Genomic DNA, 14,655 nt, shown 5'->3' with positions numbered 1-14,655 from the left:
TCTGCACATTGAGTATCTTCAAGTTAGTTGATCATCAGGCTAGAACCATTTCAAGTTAAAAACTAAAATGAAACTAAAGTGTTTAATCTAGTAAAAAAATGTGTCTACCTCATAAAGGACATCATCTTAAAAAGAAGGGTAATTGATTCTTATCAACCTTTAATGTAGCCATTACAAATAGTTTCATAAATATATGGGAACTTATCTGCAGTGATACACAAGAAAAACTTAACAATGGCTATAACTTGGTTGTGGTATTTGGAATGTTGGGCAGAAGGAAATCATGAATGCACTTCTTTAATTTACAAAATTCAGAACTTTAAAATATTTTATTTCCTATAGTTAAGAGTCTCTTATGGCTTGCCTCCCTGTTTTCATCTTATTTTTCCTTCTCTTTCCCTATGTTCATCCATTCTGTTTTTTAAATTCCACATCTGAGTGAAATCATATATGCATTAACTACAAATGGCAATTGTAAAAGAATGTATCGGGTGCTACAGAAATATACAGAAAAGAGATATAATCTTATCTAGAGGTTACAGAAGGCCTCTTGAATACTTAAGCTGTGACTTAAAGATTAATTATTGCTAGCCAGATGAATAGACAGCACTGTAGGTAGAAGCAAGCACAGTGACAGATTCCTGGTAGAAATGAGAATATCATGTTTGATAAGCTGAAAGGAGGCTCCGATAGACTGAGACATACCTAGTGGTCTAAGTTTCGTCTGAAGATATAACAGCAATCCAGCTGGTCTTAAAGGTTCACTTACTTCGAGTTAACACACTCCTTACTCCCTGACCTAAGGCCCTTGAGCTGTAGCAGAACTAACTCACTTTCTTTGAGATTTGCAGACCATTGACTTTGAGGAGTGAAGGACCAGAACTTTCCCAGGCCACAGAAGCCAGCAAGTCTGTTTGAAGCCACTGTGGCTTTCTGATTAGCCTAGAATTTTTTTTTTAAGATGTATTTATTTATTTGAGAAAGAGAGAGAGCATGGGGGAGCAGAAGGAGAGGGAGAGAGAAACCCAAGCAGACTTTGCTGAGCACAAAGCCCAACTCGGGGCTCGATTTCACGACCCATGAGACCACCACCTGAACTGATACCAAGAGTCAGATGCTCAACCAACTGTACCACCCATGTGCCCCTAGCCCAGAATATTTTTAGCATATTTTTCTTTTTCAGGTCACATAAGTGACTTACTGACCTGGCTTTGTGTATCTGTAGACCTTGCCCTCCTTTGCAGAAAGAACAGAATTACCCAGCACATCACGTAACAAGAATCGATCCCCTAGCACAACCCACAGCACTGACATAACTTTTGTAGCTGGCATCGTTGAGTCTGCATGTAATCAAGAAGTGGAGCAGACCACTGAACTCCCTTTGCTGATTAACTACCCTAAACCCATTTAAAAACCTTTGAGCCAGGCAGAAATCTCAAGAGTTTGGCTTTTGGACCAGAGTCCGCCTTCTCCCCAGGCCACAGGCCTCCTGAATAAAGCTCAAATGCCTTCTAAATCAAAACCCGTCTCTTGAGTAATGATCTTTCAGGCAATGGGCAGCCCAGCTTGGGTTCCATAACAAAGAGTAGGACAGAGGCCAGGTCTTAGGCAGGAACAAGTCTTATCAAGGACTTTAGATCTGAGACTGTTGGAACCAGTGAATAATTTTCAGTAGAGATACAAAGTACCAAACTGCAGTTTGTAAAAGCTCTTTTGAGGCAAGAAGTATGCCCTTACTTCTCAATGTCCACCCCAAACATAATGCCAGACATATATTAAATATTCAATTCACTGTGTTGTAAAGATATTGGCTTTAATGTGGAAAAGTATAAATAGTGAAAATACCTCAAGTCTTTGTCAAACCTAGAAAAGTTAATACTTTGTAAGTATCAAATATTACTTCAAAGAACACCTCTGAAATTCTCAAGACTATACCATCTAATCAAGGACAGTTTAAACTTAGTTTCCAAAATTACTGCTTATCTTCAATTTTCTTGTATATCTTTTCTTCCTGATATTCTTTTTGAATTGTTTTTGTGGACCAGAAATGAGCCAACTCTGGCCCGTAGGACAAGTCCGTTCTATCACTTCTCTTAGCGCATTGGCTAAGAATGTTTCTTATTTTTTTAATTAGTCAAAAAAATAAAAAGTTATTTTCATATGTGAAAATTTCATGAAATTTAAATTTTGCTTTCAACACGTGAGGTTCTACTGGAACACAACCACACCCATTCCTTTGCATTCTCTCTACAGCTGCTTTCGTGCCAGAAAGTCAGTGCTAGAGTAGCTAAACCAGTCTGTCTGGAGAACAAGGCTACAATATCTACTAGCCGGCTTGATACCAAGAAAAGCATGGTGGCCTCTGTTGTAGATGCTACTATAGTTAAGTCATTGTGGGAGTACAGCTTTATTCTCTTAGATATATGACCCTGAAACATTTTTTAATTCTGCTTTTAAAAAATTCATTGCCTTTCAATGAGAAGACATGTTTCCCAAGACCTGTTTCTTCCTTTCAATGACCTTCCATGTAGGGTTTTCACATTCAACAAAAGCAGCACTCATAATTCTCAGTGTCTTGTTTTCCTTCAATTTATTCTTTAAAGCTTCCTTCAGGACCAGGTGGGAACAAAACTGCCGGTCCTGAATGCCACCAGCCTGTGTAAGTGTTACTTTCTCTGAAGGATCTCGAACTATCAAGGATCTGTTTTCTCCTCTGTTTCTTGTGAAATCTATAAACCAGATACCAGTCCAGGAAGGTACGAATAAAATAGCGGAGATCCAAAAACATCCTTAGAGAAAAGCTCTGAGAGGACTGTCTGTGCTAATAAAAAAAGACCACGGTCACTGCTGTCAAGAGTGTCGTGGCCTGCTTCCGGAGCTCCATAAAGCACACGCAAGCATTCATGCTTCCAATCAAGTACCTTCAAAAGAATTCTATTGGGATAAAAGAAATAGTAGACATACCCCTCTCCTTCACTAAAATGTTTTCAATGCTTCCATTCATATTCAACTGTGTTTTCCATGGTGAGTTCACAGTTAAGAAGGCAAAGGGGATAAACAAATAGGAAGTCCTCCAGACACTGGATATGTCATTCTTTTCTCTTCCTTACTAAAACCCAACCCTGGACATGGGTTGTGTACAGCAAGGGGGTAAATATTCAGTATTGGCTCTGAGTCCCACTGGAAGCATCCTCAAGGTCTTCTGGCATCCTGGAGGTGGGTTAAAGGAGACTTTTCCCCAAATTCTCTATCTCTAGAGAAAAGCAGTCCGCTGAAAGTGGCCATAGGCACGACCTCTCCCGCAAGCTGGTTTGTGGTCTGGCTAGAGAGTGGGCTCCCACAAGACGGAGGGAAGAATGCGCTGGGACCAGGGAATGAAAGCAATGCACAGACCACAACCCCCTGTCCAGTGCCTCTTTTTCAGATCACTTAGTCCTTAGAATAATTTCTAAATGAAGAAGAAGCTTCTTTTATTGTTCTTCCTGAAATATTGTTCCTGTTGGTGTTGTTTGGAATAACACTGTCTGTTTTAACAATGTTTACACCTCATGTGACAGAATACAGATTCTGAATTTTGACAGAGAATAAATAAGGTCAGTGTTTGTTGATACCTTGTGCTAGAGATACCAACACATGCATACAAACTGTGAGAAGATTCAGCATAAAATAATTCGTCTTTTCTATGAGCAGCTGTAGCCATGTGAGCTCAGTGATGCCATGCTATTTGTTTCCTGGTATTTATTTTCTTTGATAGCATATTGCCTTATTTATAAGAGGGAGGTAGAACATTTGAAATTAACTGCATGCGTATATACTAATGACATTTTATTTCTCTTGCCAAGCAAATATAATTTTCCCAAATACAATGGTAATCATGACAATATCCAGGATCATCTGAAAGCCAGTATCAAAAAGCATCATTTTAACAGTATTATGGCTATTATTAGTGCCATGTGCTTTATTATGCTTTATGCTTATATTTGCCCTATACTGCCTTTAGGTAATATTCTTATGTCACTGTGTATTAGAACTCTAAACCAATTTCCATTTTGTTGTTAATATCAGCATTTCCTTTCCCTCTGTGCAAAACTTTGTAAAATCTTGCAATAATGTGACTTGCAAAACTTTAGGAGGTTTTACTGATGCCTTACTGTCTGAACCTCATGGGAATTTTAATATGGATATCCGAAACCTAACTACAGCAAACCCAACTGAGAAGTATATATTCTGAACAAGGCTAATATAAAAAAGAGAAAACAGGGGCGCCTGGGTGGCACAGCGGTTAAGCGTCTGCCTTCGGCTCAGGGCGTGATCCCGGCGTCATGGGATCGAGCCCCACATCAGGCTCTTCCGCTGTGAGCCTGCTTCTTCCTCTCCCACTCCCCCTGCTTGTGTTTCCTCTCTCGCTGGCTGTCTCTATCTCTGTCGAATAAATAAATAAAATCTTTAAAAAAATAAAATAAAATAAAATAAAAAAGAGAAAACAGCCTTAGTTTTTGCCATATTTTAACAAGGACTTAAAGTCTTAGAAACTCCCACCCTCCCTCCATATCCATATAGCATTGTGTGGAAACAGGTAAGTTTATTGATGTCATCTTCACATTTAATCAATCCATTTATTGTGGGACATCTCTCATCGTCTTTTAATGACTGTTCGTGCAACATTTATCATGCTATATTGACATCAAGTCCATCACATGGTCCGTCCCTCCCATGTGTCTACCATGTACAAAGCAAATGAAAATAACGTTACATAAAAGATTCATACTAAAGGAAAGGTAGGAAGTACAGATAATAAGTGCTCATTATTGGAAGGATGTTCTATGTAACAGAAGACGGCACATATGATGTCCCAAGGTTAAATGTGGTATTGCTGAATCATGGGCGATTGTGGAAGAAAAAATCTAATGAGAGTAAATTTACTTTTGGTGTCTTATTGCATCAGTAAGGGATGATGAGAATAGCTCAATCTACTCTTAAGAAATGTATGGCTCTGTATGAGTAAAGCTACAAAATGCACGAATGAATCTCTCTGATGCTATATATTCCTTCCCAGGGAGCATCATTTTTACCCAAGAAGCATTCTTGCAGAAAGGATTAGAGGACTAAAATAAGAAATTTTTCCCTTCTTAATGTATCCCATATAAGGCCTTGCAAGTTTGTTGTTTTGTTTTTTTACCCAAATTACACAAGTTGTTTGAATCTGCTGGGCAATCACCACAGAAGAATCCCCTAGCCACTGCCCTAAAACTACCAGTGAATGAGCACTCAACATCACTCACTCTGATGGTATAGGCCACCCTGTTTTTCAATAGCTCCAAGGAAAAATAAAAAGCTCTCTTGAGGAGTATTAATGTGGCTTGTTTTGGGTAACTTCAGAAATTGGAATGAGGCCCAACAGGCAGAAGTTATAAAATAAAGTTAAAATATTTTAGAACCAAAAGGGGAAAGGTTTCTGTCCAAGGAACCTTTATTTCATTCTTCCTTGCCTAACCCCCTAGTCCATCTCATACTTTAATCAAGGTTTCTATCAAATATTTGAGGAAATTTCTCCTCCCCCCCCTTTTTTTCCCTCTGACTGAACTAAAATAAAGTAACTGCACATGGAAATGTCATGCCTTAGAGTTTCTATGTTCACCAGGCTGAAAGATTATTTAATAGTTTTAGCAAGAAGTTAAATGTGTCTAATAAGAGACATTAATAATATCGACCAAAAAAAAAAAGAAGAAAGAAAAGAAAGAATCTTCTTACCCTCCCCATACTGCCAGGAGGCCAACCATCCCAAAACAACTCTCTTGAAATCCTTCTTTGCCTCAAATCCTTTTTTGAAAATGAAGTAAACAAATAATAAGTAAATATGTCAACTTCTGAAATCCCACAATATTTCCATCTGTGAAGAAAACAAAATTAAATGGTCTCTCTATGCACAGCCTGAGAATATTATTAAACTATTTGGCTGATACCATCTATATAGAGAGGCAGCAGTGGAAGGAACTGTGGATTTGGGGTTTAGATTGTTTTATGTTATTTTTCTAGCTTTGCTTTTTAATCTCATGGGTTCTGGGCAGCCTTCTTAATCTCTCAAAATCTTTACAGGGTAGCTATGCTGATTAAGTGAAATAATAAATACAAATTGCTTGGCAATAAATAGATGCTTACTTGTTTTTCCCTTTTAATACACACACACATACACAATTCTATGTAGTCATAAAACATTCATATAGGTTATTGTAAGCACCAAATTGAAAAAGTACATCAGTGCTGAGAATACTCAAAGGAGAAAACGTACACCAAAATAGAGAGGTTGATTTAATCTACAAATTTATCCTTTAAAAACTTGGAATATAACTTACATAAAATAAAGGTCTGTGTACATCTTAATGGATTTCCACCTGTGTCTATAACCATATGTTTACTAACAGATAAAAATGAAAAAAAGTTCCTGGGGCACCTGGGTGGTGCAGTGAGTTGAGTATCTGATTTGCTTTCAGCTCAGGTCATGATCTCAGGGTCATGAGATCGAGCCTCACCCTGGGCTCCACTCTCAGCATAGAATCTGCTTGGGTTACTGTCTCCCTCTCTCTCTGCCCCTCCCTGTCCCTCCCCTCTCTCTGTGCAAGATCATGAAGGACATCTTGGAGAAAAAAGTAGAAAAGGTGGTCGTCTCAAACCGATTGGTGACCTCCCCGTGCTGCATCGTCACAAGCACGTATGGCTGGACGGCGAATATGGAGAGGATCATGAAGGCACAAGCCTTAAGAGACAACTCCACCATGGGCTACATGGCCGCGAGGAAGCACCTGGAGATAAACCCTGACCACTCTATCATTGAGACCTTGCAGCAGAAGGCAGAGGCTGACAAGGACGACAAGTCGGTGAAGGATCTGGTCATCCGGCTCTACGAGACCGCTCTCCTGTCGTCAGGCTTCAGTCTGGAAGACCTGCAGACACACGCTAACAGGATCTACAGAATGATCAAGCTCGGTCTCGGTATTGATGAAGACGACCCCACGGCTGATGATAGCAGTGCCGCCGTGAGCGAAGAGATGCCACCCCTCGAAGGTGACGACGACACGTCACGCATGGAGGAAGTCGACTAAGCGCCGCCCAAGAATTACTTGTACATGTATTCAGTACTTTATCTTCATTCCCTCTGATAATATATTTTCAAGGATGTTTTTCTTTATTTTTGTTAACATTTTAAGAATCTATATGGCATGACAATAACTACCTAAGGGGAAGATAAGATTTCTTTCTGTTTCTGAGTGTGATGCTGTGACGTGTAGGAAGCAAAGCCCAGCTAGTTTTTCTTTCCTAGTTCCACGCTGGCTTATTGTAACCAGACAAGGTAACATCTGTTGTGAGGTGTGCGTAACCCAACGTTAACTGTGTGGTCTAAAGTGTTTAGCTACCAAGCAGATTCCTTAGTAAGACCAAATTTTTTTTTTTTTTTTTTTTTTTTTTTTTTTGTCACTGAAATGTTCCGAGCTCTACCTTGATGTTCAAAAGAGAACTGTTGGTTAAAATAACTTTCACCTTCTAGGATCTACTTTTTAAATCTTCTATCCCCTGTAGTTATCAACTGCATGTACCAGGCCTCTAGAAGCTAGTAGTTAAACTGAACCAACTGGATGGGAGTAACTATGTATAGGGCTTGTATTCCAAAGAAGAGCGTTGTTTAGAGTAGCGGAATTCTAAGCCTACTTGGCGTGTTGTAAAGCTGTTGAAGAAGCAACTCAGCAAATTCTGTGAGTGGAAATGTAGTGCTCAAGTCACATTCTGCTTTAAAAGTTTGTAACAAATAAAAACAAATTTAAAAAAATAATTAATAAATAAATAAATAAATAAATAAATAAATAAATAAATAAAATATTTAAAATTTAAAAATAAAATAAAAAAATTCCCACAAGCCCAAGAGGCTCCATTCCACACCATTCCACCAGGTACATTGCCCCCGACCCTCCAGAGGTAACTAATATTCTGACTTAATAGTATCATCAATTTTGTCTATTCTTGAAAAATCCTACAAATGAAATCAAAGGCCATGCGCTCTAATGTGTACATTTTTTTTATTAAGCATACTGTCTGTGAAATTCATTTATGTTATGTATATCAGTAATTTTTTTTCTCTTATTGCTGAACAGAATTACTGTTTTGATCTAAATACATACTTGACTGCTTGGGGTGGGGGTGGATAACTGAAAGTGTGGATAAGCTTCCTACAGGCTCCCTTCGATACTTCCTTCCAGCATTCAGAGAAGTCTATTTCTGTTCAATCCTCTCTGCTATTTTATCACAGTGAGCATAAGGTTTTCCTTTCTATTACTCCTATTACCAGGAACACCTCCCTATATATGTTTCAGCACATCAAGCTCCATCAATTTCCAAATGAAAACATATTTTTATTCTCTTGATTATCTATCTCAATTCCTCTCCCACTCTACTCTTTATTATTTATCACAACAGCTTTATCACCTGACATCATAAAACAACTCTGAATTAAGTTTGAAGTACAGACATCATACGAAACAAATCTGTTGTATTACGATTGAACATAAAATCACACTTATGCCAAGGCTAAGAAGAATATGGCAGTTGGTAATGGAAATCTACAAATCTATAAATCTAACCAAGTGATATTAGAGCACAGCTCACCAGTAATGAGTCCTTTCTTAACACCCATTTTTTTCTTTTTTAATTCAACCTAAGAATCTCAGAAAGGCCTTGCTCCTTGCTCCTGGGTATTCTTCTTCTGCTTTTTTTTTTTTATGTTTCAGACAAACTCTCTAAACCAGTCATTTAATTGGAGGACATCACCCTCAGGAACGTTTAAACCACACTGAGGAGATACAGACCCAGAACTTGCCATTTGCAGAGAAGTTGCAATTAATTCACTTCCCTCCTGGAGGCACTGAGTAACATGTCCGAGAAGGACATCTCTTCCAATGACAGAGTAAACCCGAGGAAACTGACCATATGCACACTACTGAACTTTCTTCTTAAATATTTTTTATCTTTTCTTTTGGACACATCTTTCAGTTTAAAGAGGAATATCAGGTTAATAGATTTTAATAGCTGTCTTCCTCTGTTGGTATGTATAATGAGCGGGAGAAAGACAATGCACCACGAACTAACGGATTGATTTTATGTCACAAGGGATTTCACAACCCTGAAGTCATGATTTTCTTCTCTGTACACTGCCATTAACCTACAGATAGTATAACAGAGGTAGATTTGTAAAACTTCAAAGATGTTTTGATTTAAAATTATTCATGGGAAGGGAAATAACTTTCTTAGATTTTCTTGAAATCTTTTTTATTTATTTTTTTTTTATTAAAGATTTTATTTATTTATTCGACAGAGATAGAGACAGCCAGCGAGAGAGGGAACACAAGCAGGGGAAGTGGGAGAGGAAGAAGCAGGCTCATAGTGGAGGAGCCTGATGTGGGGCTCGATCCCACAACGCCGGGATCACGCCCTGAGCCGAAGGCAGACGCTTAACCGCTGTGCCACCCAGGCGCCCCTTGAAATCTTTTTTATAGCCAATAATCATTTCATCAGATAACACTCCCAGGAAAAAAAAAAAATCCAAAAACAAACAAACAAGCAAAACCAGCATAGATAATCAAGTAATAATAGTTACTGTTTATTGAGCAATTACTGTATGTCAGAAACTATGCTCTGTACTCTATAAACATTAATGTATTAAATTTTCATTATAACCTTGTGAGCTGTCAATCTACATTTTCCCCCAGAAGGAAGGGATTCAAAGCTCAAAAATGTTAAGCAAAGTATCCAAGATCACAAGAGTATGTAAATAATGAATGTCAAAGATGGGACTCAAACCTTTGCCTGTTTTTTTTTCTTGTTTTCAAAAGCTCCTTCCAATGTTATGCAAGCTGTTACTTTTTTGAGGTAGGTCAGAAAGAGTGAACAATATTTTCCTATCAAAACATCCATGGGGATTGTTAAAAGATAAACTGAGTTGTATAAAAACTTTTAAGAGTTTATTTGAGCAAAAATCAATTGGAATCAGGCAGCATCCAATCTAGAAAACCGAAAGGAGCTCCAAGGAACTGTATAAGATGAAAGACTTTTATAGACAGAAGGGAGTGGGAATAAGGACATTATAGTGGCAAAAAAAGTGGATTGGTTATTGCAAGGTTAAATTCCTTTAGCGGTTGGCAGGGGTCTATCAAGCAGATTACCTAACCAGTGCTGACTAGGTAATTCCTTTTTTTTTTTAAAGATTTTATTTATTTATTTGACAGAGAGACAGCCAGCGAGAGAGGGAACACAGCAGGGGGAGTGTGAGAGGAAGAAGCAGGCTCCTAGCGGAGGAACCCGATGTGGGGCTCGATCCCAGAACCCCAGGATCACGCCCTGAGCCGAAGGCAGACGCTTAACGACTGAGCCACCCAGGCGCCCCTGACTAGCTAATTCCTGATTGACTAGTATAAGATTCCATTTCTGGGAGAGCCAAAACTGTAATTCAGTTAATTCTGGGTTTGGTGACATGGGGCGTAACATAAAAGACTTCATTTTGGGATCTGTTGTTATGTTTTTAGTAGGAATTAGTTAAGATTCTAGCCAAGAGGAAACTGGAAATTGTCATCTTTTGTATCACTGAAGCACAGAAATTATAATAGTGTAACATACTGATGAATTTTTTTTTTTTTAAAGATTTTATTTATTTGACAGAGATAGAGACAGCCAGTGAGAGAGGGAACACAAGCAGGGGGAGTGGGAGAGGAAGAAGCAGGCTCATAGCAGAGGAGCCTGATGTGGGGCTCGATCTCATAACGCCGGGATCACGCCCTGAGCCGAAGGCAGACGCTCAACCGCTGTGCCACCCAGGCGCCCCAATGATGAATTTTTTTTACCACTAATTTGTCACTGCTTCCTTAGAGCTAAAGCCTACCTAGCGGGACCCGTATCTCATGCAAAATTCACCACCAGTTATTGAGGTGATATGTTTATATGTAAGAAATTTTTTGAAGGATTTGATATAAATGTGTCAGAAAATTCTGAGGACTTTTAGAATACACAGAAGAGAAAAAGAAAGAAAGTAACATGAAGGAAAACAAAATAAAGAGAAAAGAAAGGCAAGAAAAAAAAAAGCAAAGGAAAAGAGTGGAGCACTCAGAAGGATAATTTTCCTTCCCTCTCATTGTTACTTGGACTACCCACTTTGTTTTTTCCATGATTCTTTTTGTTGTTTTTTTGGAGCTGTGTTTGTTCAAGGATGGGCCACATTTCCTTTGAGTTTTCACATGCGAGTTATCCAATCTCCAATCTGTTTCATTTCCTTCCTTTAAATTGTACCATATACGGAGTTTTTTCTAGTTCTATATTCAGTTCCGCCACTTCTAAACTAGAAATGTATGTCTAATTCCAAAACTAAATACTCCAATACTCAATTATCATCTGAACCCTGATTTCCAGTTCCTAATCTACTCTTCCTCTAAAACTGTTCCTCACTTGTCCTAGAAGTGTGAAAATTGTGACACACACATTGTAGGTCTAGTCTAGTTTTAAATTAGAGTGTGTTTCTTCCAAATGTGTTTAAGAGCACACAGGTGCAACTTGCAGGTAAGAATAGTGAAGTTTTATAAAGGTTGACAGATTTATTCCAGGCCAGTCAAAATAGCAGGGAGCTTAGCTATGATTTGAATCCAGGCCATACTGCCCTAAAACTTGAAGAAGAGGGAAGGTTCCAGCCTAGATATTTTGATCCAGCACGATCTTCAAAGCTTAGTTTAAAAATTCAGAAATAATACCATCTATTTATGTTTGCAAATATGTAATTAGATTCTTTTTAGTAAGAGAATGGGATCATCCAGTTCCACTGACATTGTTCAAGAGGAAACCACAGAGCATAAGGACATCTGAACGCACCTCTACTATGTCCTGGCTACACCATGCTGTAGCACAGCATGTCCTTTTCCACTACTAAAAATATAATGAGATGTTTCAAAGCATGGTTTTTGGCACCATCTCCATATCCGCCATCCTTAGCACAGGTCCTAGAACATAGTGTTTATTAAATGTTGGGTCAATGCAGGACTAATGAACAAATGAATGAATGAAGGGTTGAATTAGTTTTTGTTTTTTTTTTTTATACTCAGGATCTCATGACGTAGTCATAAAATACAAGGATCAAGTTTCACAGTTACTGTGATCAACACTCTCATCTTTCAAGAACCTAAGCATATCTTTCTTTCTTCAGGCTCTGATCACCGCCTAGCATTTTACCAGTTTTCTAGACCTCCTGGAAATGCTAATATCTTTCTCCTTGTTTAGCCCTTAACTCCTTCCAGTCCACTGTCTTCACTGGATCCAGAATTAATCCTGTCAAGCACACTGAGACTGATTTACGCATGTCCTTTCCACAGTTCACAATATTCAAGATAAATTTAAACTCCTTAACAAAGCCTTCAAGGCCCTCGACAATCTCCATCCTGCTTTCCTCTCCAGTCTTCTTGTAAGTTTTATTACTTACTCTATGCTAATCTAACATGAGCTACTGACTAGTCTCTGGATGGTCAGTCTTGCCTTCGGCCTCTGCACAAACTGCTCCCTCATTCTGCAAGGACCATCATGTCCCATCTTTGCCTGAGTTATTCCTATGCTATCTTCAGCTCATGGTTAAATTTTCTTCTATCCTGAAAGGCTTTCTCCTTGCTGTGCTCCTACACAAATTAGTGCATATCACTCTTCAATAACTTCCCTTCCACCATATTGCTCACTAGTGATTTATTTATCTATTCCTAACCCAACCCTCAGTGAATACTTTGAGGACAGAGACAGTTTTGTTATTTTTAGCTTACAACACCTGACCTAACACATAGTAGGTATTCAATAAATGTAGATGTGATAAGAAATAAAACAGCATGACAAAGCTACAAAGGTCCTAACAGCACATCAAGAGTTCAGTCTCATTCCCTTGTCTCTAATTCTTGACTCCCTCCTGAAAATGTAACTGAGGGCTCAGTTGGAAATTTGCTCTCTGCTTTGAATTTTCAGTGTTCAATTCACTGTTTTTTTCTCCTTCCAATACCTATCCCTTGGGCCTTTATAAAAATGCCTGCTGTGCTCTATCCTCTCCTCAGCCCAACGTGGGCAGAAATCCTGAGAGCCACACAACAGATCACCTGCCACACAGATCACTGCAACGCTTGTACTGTGCTCTAGAAAAAGGCTACTTACTTCCCAGGATTTCAGGAAATTGACTTTGTTGGCAATAACTCTGTGTACTTACCTATGCATACACACTGCAAAGGAGGAGAACATCTAATGCCTTAAACAGACTGAAAGAGCTGCTCAATTAGAAATTTTTATTTTTATCTAGATTGATGGCTATGTGAAAGATATACTTGAAACTCATTAGTAGGAACAGCTACCATTCATTGAGAACATATTAAACATTAATCCCTAAATTAAGAGATTTCCCTGCAGCAGCTTATTAAATTCTCACTTCATACCTATGAAGGAGATGCTATTATGCCAACACTGCAGGTAAGAAAATAAAACTCTGAGAGTTTAAGAAACTTGCCTAATGTCCCATAGCTAGAAGGGACAGAACTGGGGTGTAGATGTATGTTGTATCAGAACCCTCTCTCTGATAACCACGTAATGCTATGGTATTTATCAAAGTACCAGAAAAGCAGCCAGATACAAGGTTTACTGCTTTGGTCTGTGGTTGGACTGACAATCATTTGCTCAAAATCATTCACCTGATTGGAGGTGTTGAGGAAAAATGTAAACAGGAGCATAAAGTGAAAGAAAGGCATAATTTTTATATTCTAGTAGACAGTATTGGATTGTGAGAGAAAGAGTCGCTATATTTAAATGAATTAGTTAACATCAAACTTTAAGATAATGTTAAATGACACATAATTTTAAGATTCTTCAATCATTTAAGGTCATTAAGTCACACACACACACACACACTCACACACACACACACACACAAATATCAGGGGGAGAGAGAGAAAGATACTATACATGGAGGATGGAAGATAGATATCCTACAGAAAAGCCATCAAGATAACCAAAAGAAAGGGCACCTGGGTGGCTTAGTCAGTTAAGCATCTGCCCTCAGCTCAGGTCATGATCCCAGGGTCCTGGTGTTGAGCCCTTTGTAGGGCTCCCTGCTCAGTGGGGAGTCTGCCTGCTTCTCCCTCCCTATCCCCGTGCTCATGCCTCTCTACTCCACTCATCCTCTCTCACATACTCTCTCTCTAATTAAAAAAGAAAAGAAGAAAAAAGAAAAAGGTAACTGAAAGGAATAGGGGTGCCTGAGTGGTGATATCAGTTGAGCATCTGACTCTTGATTTTCGCTCAGGTCATGATCTCGGGGTCCTGAGATTGAGACCTGCATTGTGAGCCCTGTGTCTGGCTCCCCGCTCAGCGGGGAGTCCAACTGAGATTCTCTCTCCCTCTGCTCCTCCCCCAGCTCACACACTCTCTCCAAAATGAATAAATAAATCTTAAAAAAAAAAAAAAGAGATAACTAAAAGGAATGTACTCATCCCTTGGCAAATATTTCTGTACTCTCCAAATAATGTAAAATGAGAAGTAAGGCTCACTGCTATTTGGGGGCAACTTTCAGATACCTGACATAGCTGATAAACTATAAGTCACTTGCATACT

At 38.8% G+C, this 14,655-nt stretch overlaps 1 protein-coding gene across 1 annotated transcript; it reads left to right on the top strand.

The window, feature by feature from the left end:
• The first annotated feature begins 6,617 nt into the window (after positions 1-6,617).
• LOC113261512 (heat shock protein HSP 90-alpha-like) lies at positions 6,618-7,436 on the top strand. The gene has a single exon (XM_026507627.4). The coding sequence runs from the start codon at positions 6,624-6,626 to the stop codon at positions 7,098-7,100; it is 477 nt and encodes a 158-aa protein (XP_026363412.2). The 5' UTR covers positions 6,618-6,623; the 3' UTR covers positions 7,101-7,436.
• The last annotated feature ends 7,219 nt before the right edge of the window (positions 7,437-14,655 follow it).

Source organism: Ursus arctos, unplaced genomic scaffold (genome assembly GCF_023065955.2).
Source record: "Ursus arctos isolate Adak ecotype North America unplaced genomic scaffold, UrsArc2.0 scaffold_19, whole genome shotgun sequence".
Lineage (NCBI taxonomy): Eukaryota > Metazoa > Chordata > Mammalia > Carnivora > Ursidae > Ursus > Ursus arctos.
Note: the sequence above shows the minus strand (reverse complement) of the source record. Positions and strands in the feature narration are given on the sequence as shown.